Raw genomic sequence first — 11,974 nt, forward strand, 5'->3', positions numbered from 1 at the left:
CCATTATCACTATTATTATCACTAGTATTATTATTATCATTATCATTAATGTTGTTGAGGAAGTAGAAGTGATACATCAGTCTGTCATAAACATGTGATACTATTTCCTTCCCATTTTTTGTTTTTCTGTTTTCCCAATATTCATATTCTGGTGTAAATGCAGCGTTTTGATTAATGTATGATTTGCTTATGATAGAGATAATTTGTTTTCTTTAATAGTAGTAATCATATCGAAATCTGTTCAACGTAACCGCCATTGCAGATGAAAAAGAATGAAAAACGATTCTTTTAGATTCGTTTCAATGCCACTTTCGGCAAAGGGACTTGAATCTTCATAGAATCATTTTTAGTTAATACTAACGGTTTGATAACTGACACTCGTGACATTTTCTTTCATTTACGATAACCTATTGACTGCTTAAAACATTACCATATGTTTTATCAAAAAATCCATGGATAATACCAAGTATTGTACAGTACATCAAATTATCTGCAGGCTCTCCGTCCGAGTTAAGTTTACCATTGTTACCCCGAAAATACTTTTTATGAGAGAAAATGGGAATTAAAGGGGTATCTAACTTATTCCACTATTCCTTCCGTGAAACAAGCTAACGAACTGTTCAGTTGGTCAGAATGAAAGGAAAGTATAAAAAAGCATGAGGTATTATCCCCGCACATTTCTTTTTTAAGGATTGTAAAAGAGGAGGATATCCAGTATCATTTTTTCTTATCTTATTGTTTGTTTAATGTGTTCTGTAAAGGTGAATATTCCATTTTTTTTTTCGTTTTTTGGTTTTATGGATAAGAATCCATGTTGGACATTCATACTTCAAATACAATATACAAGAGCGACTGAGTTTGCTTTCATCTGGTTCTGTTGGTCGTGTTTGGTCCCCCCTCGACGGCGTCCGCCCCGTCCTGCCCCGGCGTCCTGCCCACCCCTCGCTGCCACAGGAAGTCGTCGGGGAAGCGCGGGCGTCTCGCGAACTGCGCCGAAGGAGGCGGGGGCGGTGGGGGCGGCGGAGGGGGCGAGGGACCCCGCTTGAAGGCCACCTTGGAGCGGAACAGCTGCTGGCTGGACGCGAGGGGCAGCCGCCGCCGCTCGACCGTCGGGCTGGGGGCCACGCGCAGGGGCTGGGCGCGCTGCTTGGGGCTGGGCGGCGGGCGGCTCGGTCCCGCGGCGGGCGGTGGGCGCGGCGCCTGGCTCGGGCTGTCGGGCGGCTGCTGGGCGCGCCTGCCCTTCGGACTCGGGGACGGCCGCCTCGAGGTGGGCGTCTTTGGCGTGGGCGGGGATGGGCGGCGAGAATCTCGGGGACTGGGCGGCGTGGAGTGGCGGTGGCCTGGGCTGGGCGGTGGGTGCTGGGACCTGGGGGTGGGCGGCGTGGGGTGGAGGTGGCCTGGGCTGGGTGGCGGAGGGCGGCTCTGGCTAGGACTTCGGCCGGAGGAGGGCGGGCGATCCTGGTCAAAGGGCGCCGGCGTGTGCTGGTGCGAGTAGGGCAAGGGGCGAGAGGGGCTGGCATCGAGGGGCAAGGGCGGGAGGCCATGCCGCCCGTCCCTCGGGGGGAGCGCAGGGGAAGGAAGGGGAGGACCGTGGCCCTCAGGATGATGCGGAAGGAAGTAGACTGGGTGGTCGAAGGACGTCGGGTCCGCGAAGGCCTCCGGAGGGCGCTGCAGGGTCTCCAGGAAGGAGGACGTCTGGTCCTCCTCCGTTAGCACGGTGACTGGGCCCCCTGCGAACAAAGTGCGACTGTTGGTGAGAAGCCTCTCAAATGATGAAAATTATTCAAGTTTTCTGCGAATACATCTGACAGAGGTATTGCTAATCTCTCTCCCTACTACCCCACCCCCCTTCCCTCTCTCTCTCTCGCTCGCTCTCTCTCAATTTCTCTTTTTCTCTCTCTCTCTCTCTCTCTCTCTTTGTCTCTCCCTCTCCATCTCCTTCGGTGTTCCTAATCCGTATCTACATAAACCACAGACCTTCAGCGGGATACTGGGTAGCGGGGTCTTCCAGGGGCGCGCCGCCCGTGCCCTCCAGTCCGTATGCATCCAAGTACGTCTGTTGGGCAGCTGGTCCGTCCCGGGGAAGGCGGGGCCTCTGACGCGAAGGGCTGTCGTCCACGTGTGCCTGCTGTTGCTGCGCGTCCGGCTGTGCTTGGTACTGTGCCTGGTGCTGCCGCTGGTATGCTTCCTGCTGCCCCTGGTATGCTGCGCGCTGTTCTTGGTACCCCCTGTGCTGCATTGGACGCGCCTGGTATTCTCCCTGGTACGGCTGATGCGGTCCCTGGTGATACGCCTTGGGAGACTGTGCCTGGCACTCATGGTGCCCGTCCTGCTGCCCGTGCCCCTGGGGCGGGCGCCTCTGGTGGTCGCGGCACACGTACTGGCGCCCCGGGAGCGTGTGGGCGAAGTCCCGCCCGTCGTAGACGCTGGGGATGAACACGGGCGCGTGGAGGTGCGGGGGCTGATCCTGCGGGCTGTGGATGATGCAGCTGTGCGTGTGGCTGTGCACGTGTCGCGGGGCGGCGAAGGGCAGCACGTGCGCGGCGGCGTCGAGGTTCCCGTAGAGCGCCGCCGGAGGAGTAGGGAGAGGGACGGAGGACGCGGGACAGCACTCCTCCTCGCCGCGGGCGTCGGGAGAGACGTCGCGCTGCCCCGAGCGCCCCTTCCGACGTCGCTCTCTGGCCGGGGACTTCTTGGAGGGGACGCCGCCGTTCTGGGGCAGATTCGCGTCCTCCCTAGGCGGCGTCTTCCCCAGGGAGGGGCCGGCGGACTGGCGGTGCGAGGCTCTGGCGGAGGAGCCGCTGGGGGCGCCCTGCTCCATCAGGCTCGTGTGCTCGCAGTCCTCGGCGCCGTCGCGGCAGTCGCCCTGAGCGGGAAAGGGGACCCGTTATTAACATTACTCTTATTATTATCATCATTATTATTCTATTATTATTATTATTATTATTATTATTATTATTATTACTATTATTATTATCATCATTATTACCATTATCATCATCATGGTGAAAGAAGAACAGAAAAAAGTAGGAAGAGGATGAAAGAGGAGGAAGCAGATAAAATAGGACTTCAAGTACTTCAAGGAGAAAAAAAAAAAAAAGACCGAAGAAACAAGAGATGGGAAAAAACAACAACAAAAACAGAAGTGACCTCCACCGACCTGGCACTGAGCTGACCCCGAAGGCGTGCGGGTCTTGAGGGGCAGGAAGCCGTCCGTGTCGTCACAGGTCACCGGCGTTTCGGACTTGGCTTTCGTCCTTGAAGATGCTGGGGAGGGGGAAGGGGGATTATTATTATTATTATTATTATTATTATTATTATTTTGGGGCGGGGGTGTTATTTTGGATTGGGGGGTAAGGGGGTTGCGTGGATGTGGGGGTGTTGTGGTGGTGGTGATAGTGGGTGTGGTCAAGTGGTGGTGATGATAATAGTGATAATGGTGGCAGTGATAATAATGCTAGTGATGATAATAAAGATGTGGTGATGGTATCAATAATCTTTATGGGGATGTAAGTGGTAGTGATGATGATACAGATAATAATAATGGCGATAGAGGCGTGATTTCGGGTGGTGGTGACTGTGGTGGTGATGATGATACTGACAACAGAACATTAATAGTAGCTATAAAACACTAACCATAGAGATAAAACTAACTTTGTCATTATTGATAATTGCAGTAATGATGATGGTAATGATACTGATAAATATAATAAGGACGGTAATGATGATGATTAAAATGATAATGGTGATGATGATGATAATGATACTTACTACTGCTACTACTCCTAATAAAGAATTTAATGATAATACCAATAACATTAATAATAATAATAATAATAGTGAAAATGATAATAATAACAACAATTCCTCTCTCCATCCTTCCCCCCTCCCTCTCCAACCCCTCCTCCCCCTATCTCACATTCACCCTCTAATCCCCCCTTCCAACTTCTACCCTTCCAAGCACCCCCTATCCCTTCCTCCTCCCCTCCCACCGTACCTCTTCCCCTCCCCCAACCCAGAAAAACCTCTATCCCCCCCCTGGTCAAGTAGCCCTCCTCCTCCCCCTCCCCCCAATGCCTACCCCCTTCCCACACCCATGAACCCCCCCTCCCCCATGCACTCATCCCTCCTTCCCCTCCCCTCCCTCCCCCCACCCCTTTTTCCCCCTAAACCTCACCACTCCTTCCCCTCCCCCTATCCTTTTCCCTCCCCTACCCCCTCAACCCTTTCCCCCCTCCTCCCCCTGAAACTCATCCCTCCTTCCCCTCCCTCCCCTCTCCCCAATCCCTTCCCCCAACCCCTACCCCTACCCCCTCTTCCCCTCCAATAACTCTCCCCTCCTTCCCCTCCCCATAAAACTCATCCCTCCATCCCTAACCCCTCCCCCTCCCCTCCCCCAACCCTTTCTACCCCCCACCAAGGACTCCCCCTCCTTCCCCTCCCCTCCCCCCCTAAAACTCATCCCTCCTTCCCTAACCCCTCCTCCCCCTCCCCTCCCCTCCCACCAGGGACTCATCCCTCATTCCCCTCCCCTCACCCCCAACCCCACTCCCCATATAAACTCACCCCTCCTTCCCTAACCCCCTAACCTCCCCACCTCCCCCAACCCTTTCTCCCCTCACCCCCTCCACCAAGGACCTCACCCCTCCTTCCCCTCACCTCTCCCAACCCTTTCCCCCCTCCCCCTCCCCTCCCCCAACCCTTTTCTCTCCCCTCACCCCCTCTCCCCCACCAAGGACTCACCCCTCCTTCCCCTCCCCTCCCCCAACCCTTTCCCCCCCTCCCCCCCTAAAACTCATCCCTCCTTCCCTAACCCCTCCTCCCCCTCCCCAACCCTTTCTCCCCCTCCCCCCAATAAGACCAACCCCACTCCCCCCTAAAACTCATCCCTCCTTCCCTAACCCCCTCCTCCCCCTCCCCTCCCCCAACCCTTTCCCCCCCTCTCCCTCTCCCAACCCTTTCCCCCCCTCCCCCCCTAAAACTCACCCCCTCAGCTTCCCTAACCCCTCCTCCTCCACCCCTCCTCCTCCCAACCCTTTCTCCCTCCCCTCCCCCCCAACCCCTTTCCCCCACACACTCCCCCTAAAACTCATCCCTCAACTTCCCCTCCCCTCCCCCCTCCCCTCCTCCTCCACAAGCTGACTCCACCCCTCCTTCCCCTCCCCCTCCCCCAACCCTTTCCCCCCTCCCCCCTCCCCTCCTCCAACCTCTTTCTCTCCCCCCCTCCCCTCCCCTCATCCCCCAACCCTTTCTCTCCCCCTCCCCCTCCCCTCATCCCCAACCCTTTCTCTCCCCTCCCCTCCCATCCACCAACCCTTTCTCTCCCCCTCCCCTCACCCCCTCTCCTCCAAAGCCCCTTTCTCTCCCCCTCTCCCCTCCCTCCCCAACCCTTTCTCTCCCCCCCAACCCCCACTCCTCCCTAAAACTCATCCCTCCTTCCTAACCCCTCCTCCCTCCCCTCCCCCAACCCTTTCTCTCTCCCCTCACCCCCCCCCTCTACTCCCACCAAGGACTCACCCCTCAGCATCCTCCCCACTCCCCTCCCCCAACTACTTTCTCTCTCCCCTCACCCTCTCCCCCCATCCCCCAACCCTTTCCCCTCCCCATCCCCCAACCCTTTCTCTCTCTCCCCACCCCCTCCCCATCCCCCTCCCCTCCCCCCTCCCCACCACCACCAAGGACTCACCCCTCAGCATCCTCCTCCTGCGGCGACGGAAGATGCAGGCGATGATGACGACGTTGAGGACGAGGAGGACGAGGCCGCAGAGGGTCATGAGGACGAACACCATCCGGGTCTTGCGGGGGGCGGGGCTTCCCTTGTCGCCGCCGCGTCCTGTGGGAGGGGAGGGGGAGGGAGGGAGGAAGGAGGGGGGAGGGGAGGTAGAGGGAAGGAAACAGAGGGGAGGTGGGAGGAAACAGAGGGGGGAGGGAAGTTGTGAGGGGAGGGAAGGGGGAGGGGGGGAGGTGGAGGAAGGTTGTGGAGAGGGGAGGGAAGGGGGAGGGGGGAAGGAAACAGGGGGGAGGTGGAGGGAGAGGGAGGGAGGAGGGAAAGAGGGGGGAGGGAAGTGGTGGGAGAGGGAAGGGGGAGGAGGAGGAAAGGGGAGGAAACAGGGGGGAGGTGGAGGGAGGGAGGAGGAAGAGGGGAGGGAAGTGGTGGGAGAGGGAAGGGGGAGGGGAGGAAGGGGAGGAAACAGGGGGAGGTGGAGGAAAGTTGGTGAGGAGGAGGGAAGGGGAGATGGAGGGGAAGGGGGAGGGGGGGAGGGGGGAAGGAGGAGGGGGAGGCGGAGGGAAACAGGGGGGAGGGTGGAGGAAGGTTTGTGAGGGAGGGAAGGGGAGGAGGGAGAAGGGGAGAAGAGAGAAAGGGGAGGAAACAGAGGGGAGATGGAGGAGAAGGTGTGAGGAGAGGGAAGGGGGAGAAGATGAAGGAGTGAGAGAGCAGAGAGCAGAGAGACGAAAGAGTAAAAGTGGAAGAGAGGGAGAGACGAAAGAGGGGAAATGGAGGGAAGTGGTGAGTGAGAGGGAAGGGGAAGAGGGGAAGGGGTGAGAGAACAGAAGGGACAGAAAGAGGAGATGGAATACAATTGGTGGAGAGAAGGAAAGGGAAGAGAGGAGGGGACGAAAGAGGAGATGAAGGAAAGTGATGAAGAGAAGGAAAGGGAAGAATGAAGGGTGTGAGAGAGTAGAGGAGGGGATAGAGAGGAGATGGAGAAAAAAAGATGGCGAATGGGAGACAGTTATTGAGAAAGAAGGAAGGGGAGAAGAAAGTAGAATGGAAGGGGAGAAGGTAAGACGAGGAAAAAAGCCAATGAGAAGGAGGGGAGGGAAGTGAGAAGAGGATCAGAGCGAAAAGAGGAAGAGAGAAGATGGATGAAAGTGGTAGGGAGAGGGAAAGAGAAGAGGGGCAGGGGGTGAGAAAATAGGGGAGGAGATAAATGGACAGGGATGGGGAAAAGAGGGGAAAGAATGAGTGGAAAAGAGGGATTGAATAAGGATGAAATGGATGAAAGGAGGAAAAGGATATTTGTAAGAGGAGGGAAGAGAAGGAAAACGAAGAAAGGGAGAGGAGACGGGGGAGAATAAGTGGAGAGGGAAGAGAAAGAGGGAATGTAGGATGAAGAAAGAAGGGAGATAGTGAAATAAGGGAAGATGGAAGGTAGAGAAAAGGATAGCGAGAAGGAGAGAAGGGAAGAAAGGGAAAGGTAAAACAAATTGAAAAAGTTAATCATAATAACAACAGATAAAAGATAATAATTTTAAGTCACACATAATGAAGATAACAACTATGAGAGCAACAAGAATATAGATAACAATAATAACAATTAAAATATAATTAGAGTAATAACAAACAAATGAATACAAATACCAAGAAACAAGAAGATAACAGTAATGACAACAAAAATAAAATGGAAAAAATAAAAAAGCAACAACACAAATGAATATTACAAACACAAAACACATCATATACACGCACGCGACTTTCCAAGCACTCAACCATACAAACACACACCTCCTTTAACTCCTAATGCACACAAACAAATAAACACACACACGCACAAACGCACACACAAACAAGCAAACAAGGAAACAAACACACCCAAACACAAACACAAATAAACAATCAAAACAAACACACATTTCACTCCCACCCCACCCCACTCCACCCTACACACCATACACCCCTCCCCCCTCCCCAGCTTCCCTCCCACCTACCCCGGGTCCTGGTCGTAATAGCCAGGTGGTCGGACTCCCCGTGGTCGTTCTTGGCCTTGAGGACGACCTTGTACTCCGTGGCCGAGGACAACCCGGTCAGCGTCGCCTCCGTGGTGTCTCCGCCCTCGATCTCCAGGCTCTGGGGGAGAGGCCGAAGGGGTCAGGATAAGGAGGACAAGGAGAAAAATGAGGAGAGAGGAAAAGAGAAAAAATGATGATGATGAGAGTAGGGATATGTGCACACACACACACACACATACACACACACACACACACACACACACACACACACACACACACACACACACACACACACACACGCACACACACACACACACACACAAACACACACACACACACACACACACACACACACACACACACACACACACACACACACACACACACACACACACACACACACACACACACTGACATATACTCACACACACACACATCGAGATCAAAAGATCAATAAATAAATATATGTATACACCCACCTAAATTTCCTTCATTTCCTCTCCCTTTCCCTTTCTTTTTACCCCTTACCTACCCCTACTCTCCCTCTCTCTCCCTACTTCCTTCACTCTCCTTGCTCCTTCTCTCTCCCTACTTCCTTCCCTCTCCCTGCTCCTTCTCTCTCCCCTACTCTCCCCCGCCTTCCCACTACCTCTCCCACTCCTTATATCCCTCCTTCTCCCTCTCCCTCTCCCTACTCTCCCCCCACCTCCCTCCTTCCCGCCTCCCACTCCCTAGTCTCTCCCTTTACCTCCCTCCTTCTCCTCCCTATCCCACTCCCTAGTCTCCTCCCCTCTCCCTTACCTCCCTCCCTCTCCCTCCTTCCCGCCTCCAACTACCTCTCCCTCTCCCTAGTCTCTCCCTACCTCCCTCCCTCTCCCTCCTTCCGCCTCCCACTACCTCTCCCACTCCCTAGTCTCTCCATACCTCCTACCTCTCCATCTCCCTCCCTCCTCCTTCCTGCCTTCCCTTCCCCTCCCTACTCCTCCTTTCCCCTCCCTACCTCCTCCCCCTTTCCCCCCCTTTCCTCCATCCCTTCCTTCCCTCCCCTCACTTACCTGAAACTTCCTCGTGCCCTCCGGGCCCTTGTACAGCTTCCTTTCAGGGCCCTCTCTTCTGTTAAGGCAACGGTAAGTGAGGTTTCTGTTGCATTTACGATCTGGGGAAAGACAGAGGGGAGAGAGGGGTTAAGGTAAGGGGAGAATTGGGTAGGTAAGGGAGGAGGGAGGGAGAGGGGAAGGGGGAAGGGAATGAGAGGAGAGAGAGGTTAAGGTGAGGGGAGAATTGGGTAGGTAAGGGAGGAGGGAGGGAGAGGGGAAGGGGGAAGGGAATGAGAGGAGAGAGGGGTTGGGGGAGAATTGGGTAGGTAAGGGAGGAGGGAGGTGGGGGGAAAGAGGGGGGAATGAGAGTAAGGAGTTGTGGTTTAAGGTGGGTATTGAAGGGTGGGAAGGGAGGAGGGAGGAGGGGGGAAGGGGAAAGACAGAGGGGAGAGAGAGGTTAAGGTAAGGGGAGAATTGGGAGGTGGGAGGGAGGGAGGGGGGGAAGGGGAAGGAATGAGAGGAGGGAGTTGGGTTGGGTGGGGATTGAAGGGTGGGTAAGGGAGGAGGGAGGGAGAGGGGAAAGGGAAGGGAATGAGAGGAGGGAGTTGTGGTTAAGGTAAGGGGATTGAAGGGTGGGTAAGGGAGGAGGGAGGGAGAGGGGAAAGGGAAGGGAATGAGAGGAGGGAGTTGTGGTTAAGGTAAGGGGATTGAAGGGTGGGTAAGGGAGGAGGGAGGGAGAGGGGAAAGGGAAGGGAATGAGAGGAGGGAGTTGTGGTTAAGGTAAGGGGAGAGAGGTGGGAAGAGGGGAAGAGAGGGGGAAGCGGTTAAGGTAAAGGGAAAGGAAGGAAAGGGAGGACAGAGATTAAGGTAAACCAAGGTAGTTTAAAAATAGGTAGCTCCACTCCGCGTTGATTAATATCCTAGTTGGCAACTTCCAAGCTAAGCCCCGCCTCTTTGTCTTTATTCATAGCAAATGTCAAACTATTTTTTTCTTGGTTTCGTTATCAAAGATTTGTTCTAACATAGTTATAATTTAAAAAAAATCAAAAATGCACAATAAAAACACTTCCCATAAAATATTGAAAAAAGGGTCAAATAATGGAGCTAATAATGTCCTCTCGTTTAGCCAATGAGAATGCGCTACGAGATACCAGATATAGCAAGATACATAATTCTTTCCATAATTTACACGTTATCGTTTTAATTTCGAGAAGTAATATAATAATTTCCCTCTTTTACTTATGATAACGAAGAATTCCTTACCATTAACAGTTGTTAGGATGCTCAGGGGAAAAAGTCATTTTTGGGTTCAATAATTAAGGTTTAAGAGAAAGAGAGAGAGAGAGGGAGGGAGGGAGGGAGGGAGAGAGGGAGAGAGGGAGGGAGAGGGAGAGGGAGAGGGAGAGGGAGAGGGAGAGGGAGAGGGAGAGGGAGAGGGAGAGGGAGAGGGAGAGGGAGGGAGAGAGAGAGAGAGAGAGAGAGAGAGAGAGAGAGAGAGAGAGAGAAAGAGAGAGAGAGCGATATAGAAAGAGAGAGAGAGAGAGAGAGAGAGAGAGAGAGAGAGAGAGAGAGAGAGAGAGAGAGAGAGAGAGAGAGAAACAAAAAAGGGGGGGAGAACCCGGAGGAAGGAGGAAATAGGTAAAGGGAAAGGAAGGATAAGGAGCGAGCAGAAAGAGTAAAAAGGAGGAAAAGCGTGAAAGGGAAAAGAAGGAAGGAGAAAGAAGAATTGAGATAAACGGAAAAAGAAAGGAAAGGAAGAAAAAGAAAAATAACAGAAAGAATAGAAAGAAAACAAACTAATAAAAAGGTAAAGACCAAATATTCCCCCGCCCTCCCCCCACTCCCCTCTACTCCCTTCCCCTCCCTTCCCTACCCTTCCCTCCCTCCCCTCCCCCTCCCTTCCCTCCCCCCTTCCCCATCCCTCCCCTCTCCCCCCCTTCCCTCTCCCTCCCCTCCTTTCTCCCTCCCTTCCTTCCATCCCTCCCCTTCCCCCCTCCCTTCCCTTTTCCCCCCCCCCCCCCCCCCCTCCCCCCCCCTCTCCTCCTCCCCCCTTCCCCCCTCCCCTCCCTCCCTCCCTTCCCCCCCTCCCCTCCCCCCTTCCCCCCTCCTCCCTTCCCCTTCCCCCCTTTCCCCCCCCTCCTCCTCCTCCCCCCACTCCCCCCATCCCTCCTCTCCTCCCCCCCTCCCCTTCCCTCCCTTCTTACGGTAAAGTTCGCCGGCGACCGTGGGCGTGCGGGCGGCCGGAGGGCGATGACGACCATATCGCCGCCCAGGTCGTTACGGGCGGCGCAGCGATAGACGGAGTAGTCACTGAGGACGACCTCGTTGACCTCGAGGACGGACCGCCAGAGCACAAGGTCATCCTCGAGCTGGAAGGGTTGTTGTTGTTGTTATTGGTTTGTTGTTAGTGTTGTAATTTGTTATATATATATATATATATATATATATATATATATATATATATATATATACATGTATATATATAAATATATATATATATATATATACACACACACACACACACACACACACACACACACACACACACACACACACACACACACACAGATATATATATATGTATATATATACATATATATACATACATATACACACACACAATTGTATATATATATATATATATATATATATATATATATATATATATATATATATATATATATATATATATATATATATATATATATATATATATATATATACATAAAACAAGAGAGGCACGTCGGCCCCGCCACCCACCTGCGGCGACAGAACAGCATACTTGGACGTGTTGGCGATGAGGGCGCCCATCTGCGTGCTCCAGGAGAAGGTGGGCGGAGGCCACGCCCGCACCCGGCACACCAGACGCCCACGCCCGCCCACGCCCACACGGGGGGACCCTCCTTCCGCTGTGATCATCGACGCTGCCTCTAGGAGAAAACAAGGGTCTAAGACAGTGCTATTCCACACGGTCGGTTTTTGGATGCACTCGGATGAAAGGAGATCAGCTGATCTATTGATTTTTCGTAATAATAATAGTGATAACAGAGATAATGAATATAATAATAGTGATCATAATAATGACAACGATGATAATGATAATAATAATAATAACAACAATACCAATAATAATGATAATATGATGATACTACTAATAATAACAATGATAATAATAATAACAATAATAATAACAAAACAAACCAATA

General features: G+C 53.0%; 1 protein-coding gene across 1 annotated transcript; it reads right to left on the reverse strand.

Annotated features, from left to right (window-relative positions):
• Positions 1-371: 371 nt before the first annotated feature.
• On the reverse strand, positions 372-11,698 carry LOC113819043 (uncharacterized; the record flags this gene model as incomplete). The annotated part of the gene is made up of 9 exons (XM_070119616.1): positions 372-1,730; positions 1,978-2,866; positions 3,161-3,267; positions 5,687-5,833; positions 7,711-7,849; positions 8,787-8,804; positions 8,837-8,887; positions 10,973-11,137; positions 11,529-11,698. Coding segments are annotated over 9 exons (2,552 nt in total), but the record flags the coding sequence as incomplete, so codon positions are not given.
• Between the last annotated feature and the right edge of the window lie 276 nt (positions 11,699-11,974).

The sequence above is a fragment of the Penaeus vannamei genome, unplaced genomic scaffold (assembly GCF_042767895.1).
Source record: "Penaeus vannamei isolate JL-2024 unplaced genomic scaffold, ASM4276789v1 unanchor408, whole genome shotgun sequence".
Classification (NCBI taxonomy): domain Eukaryota; kingdom Metazoa; phylum Arthropoda; class Malacostraca; order Decapoda; family Penaeidae; genus Penaeus; species Penaeus vannamei.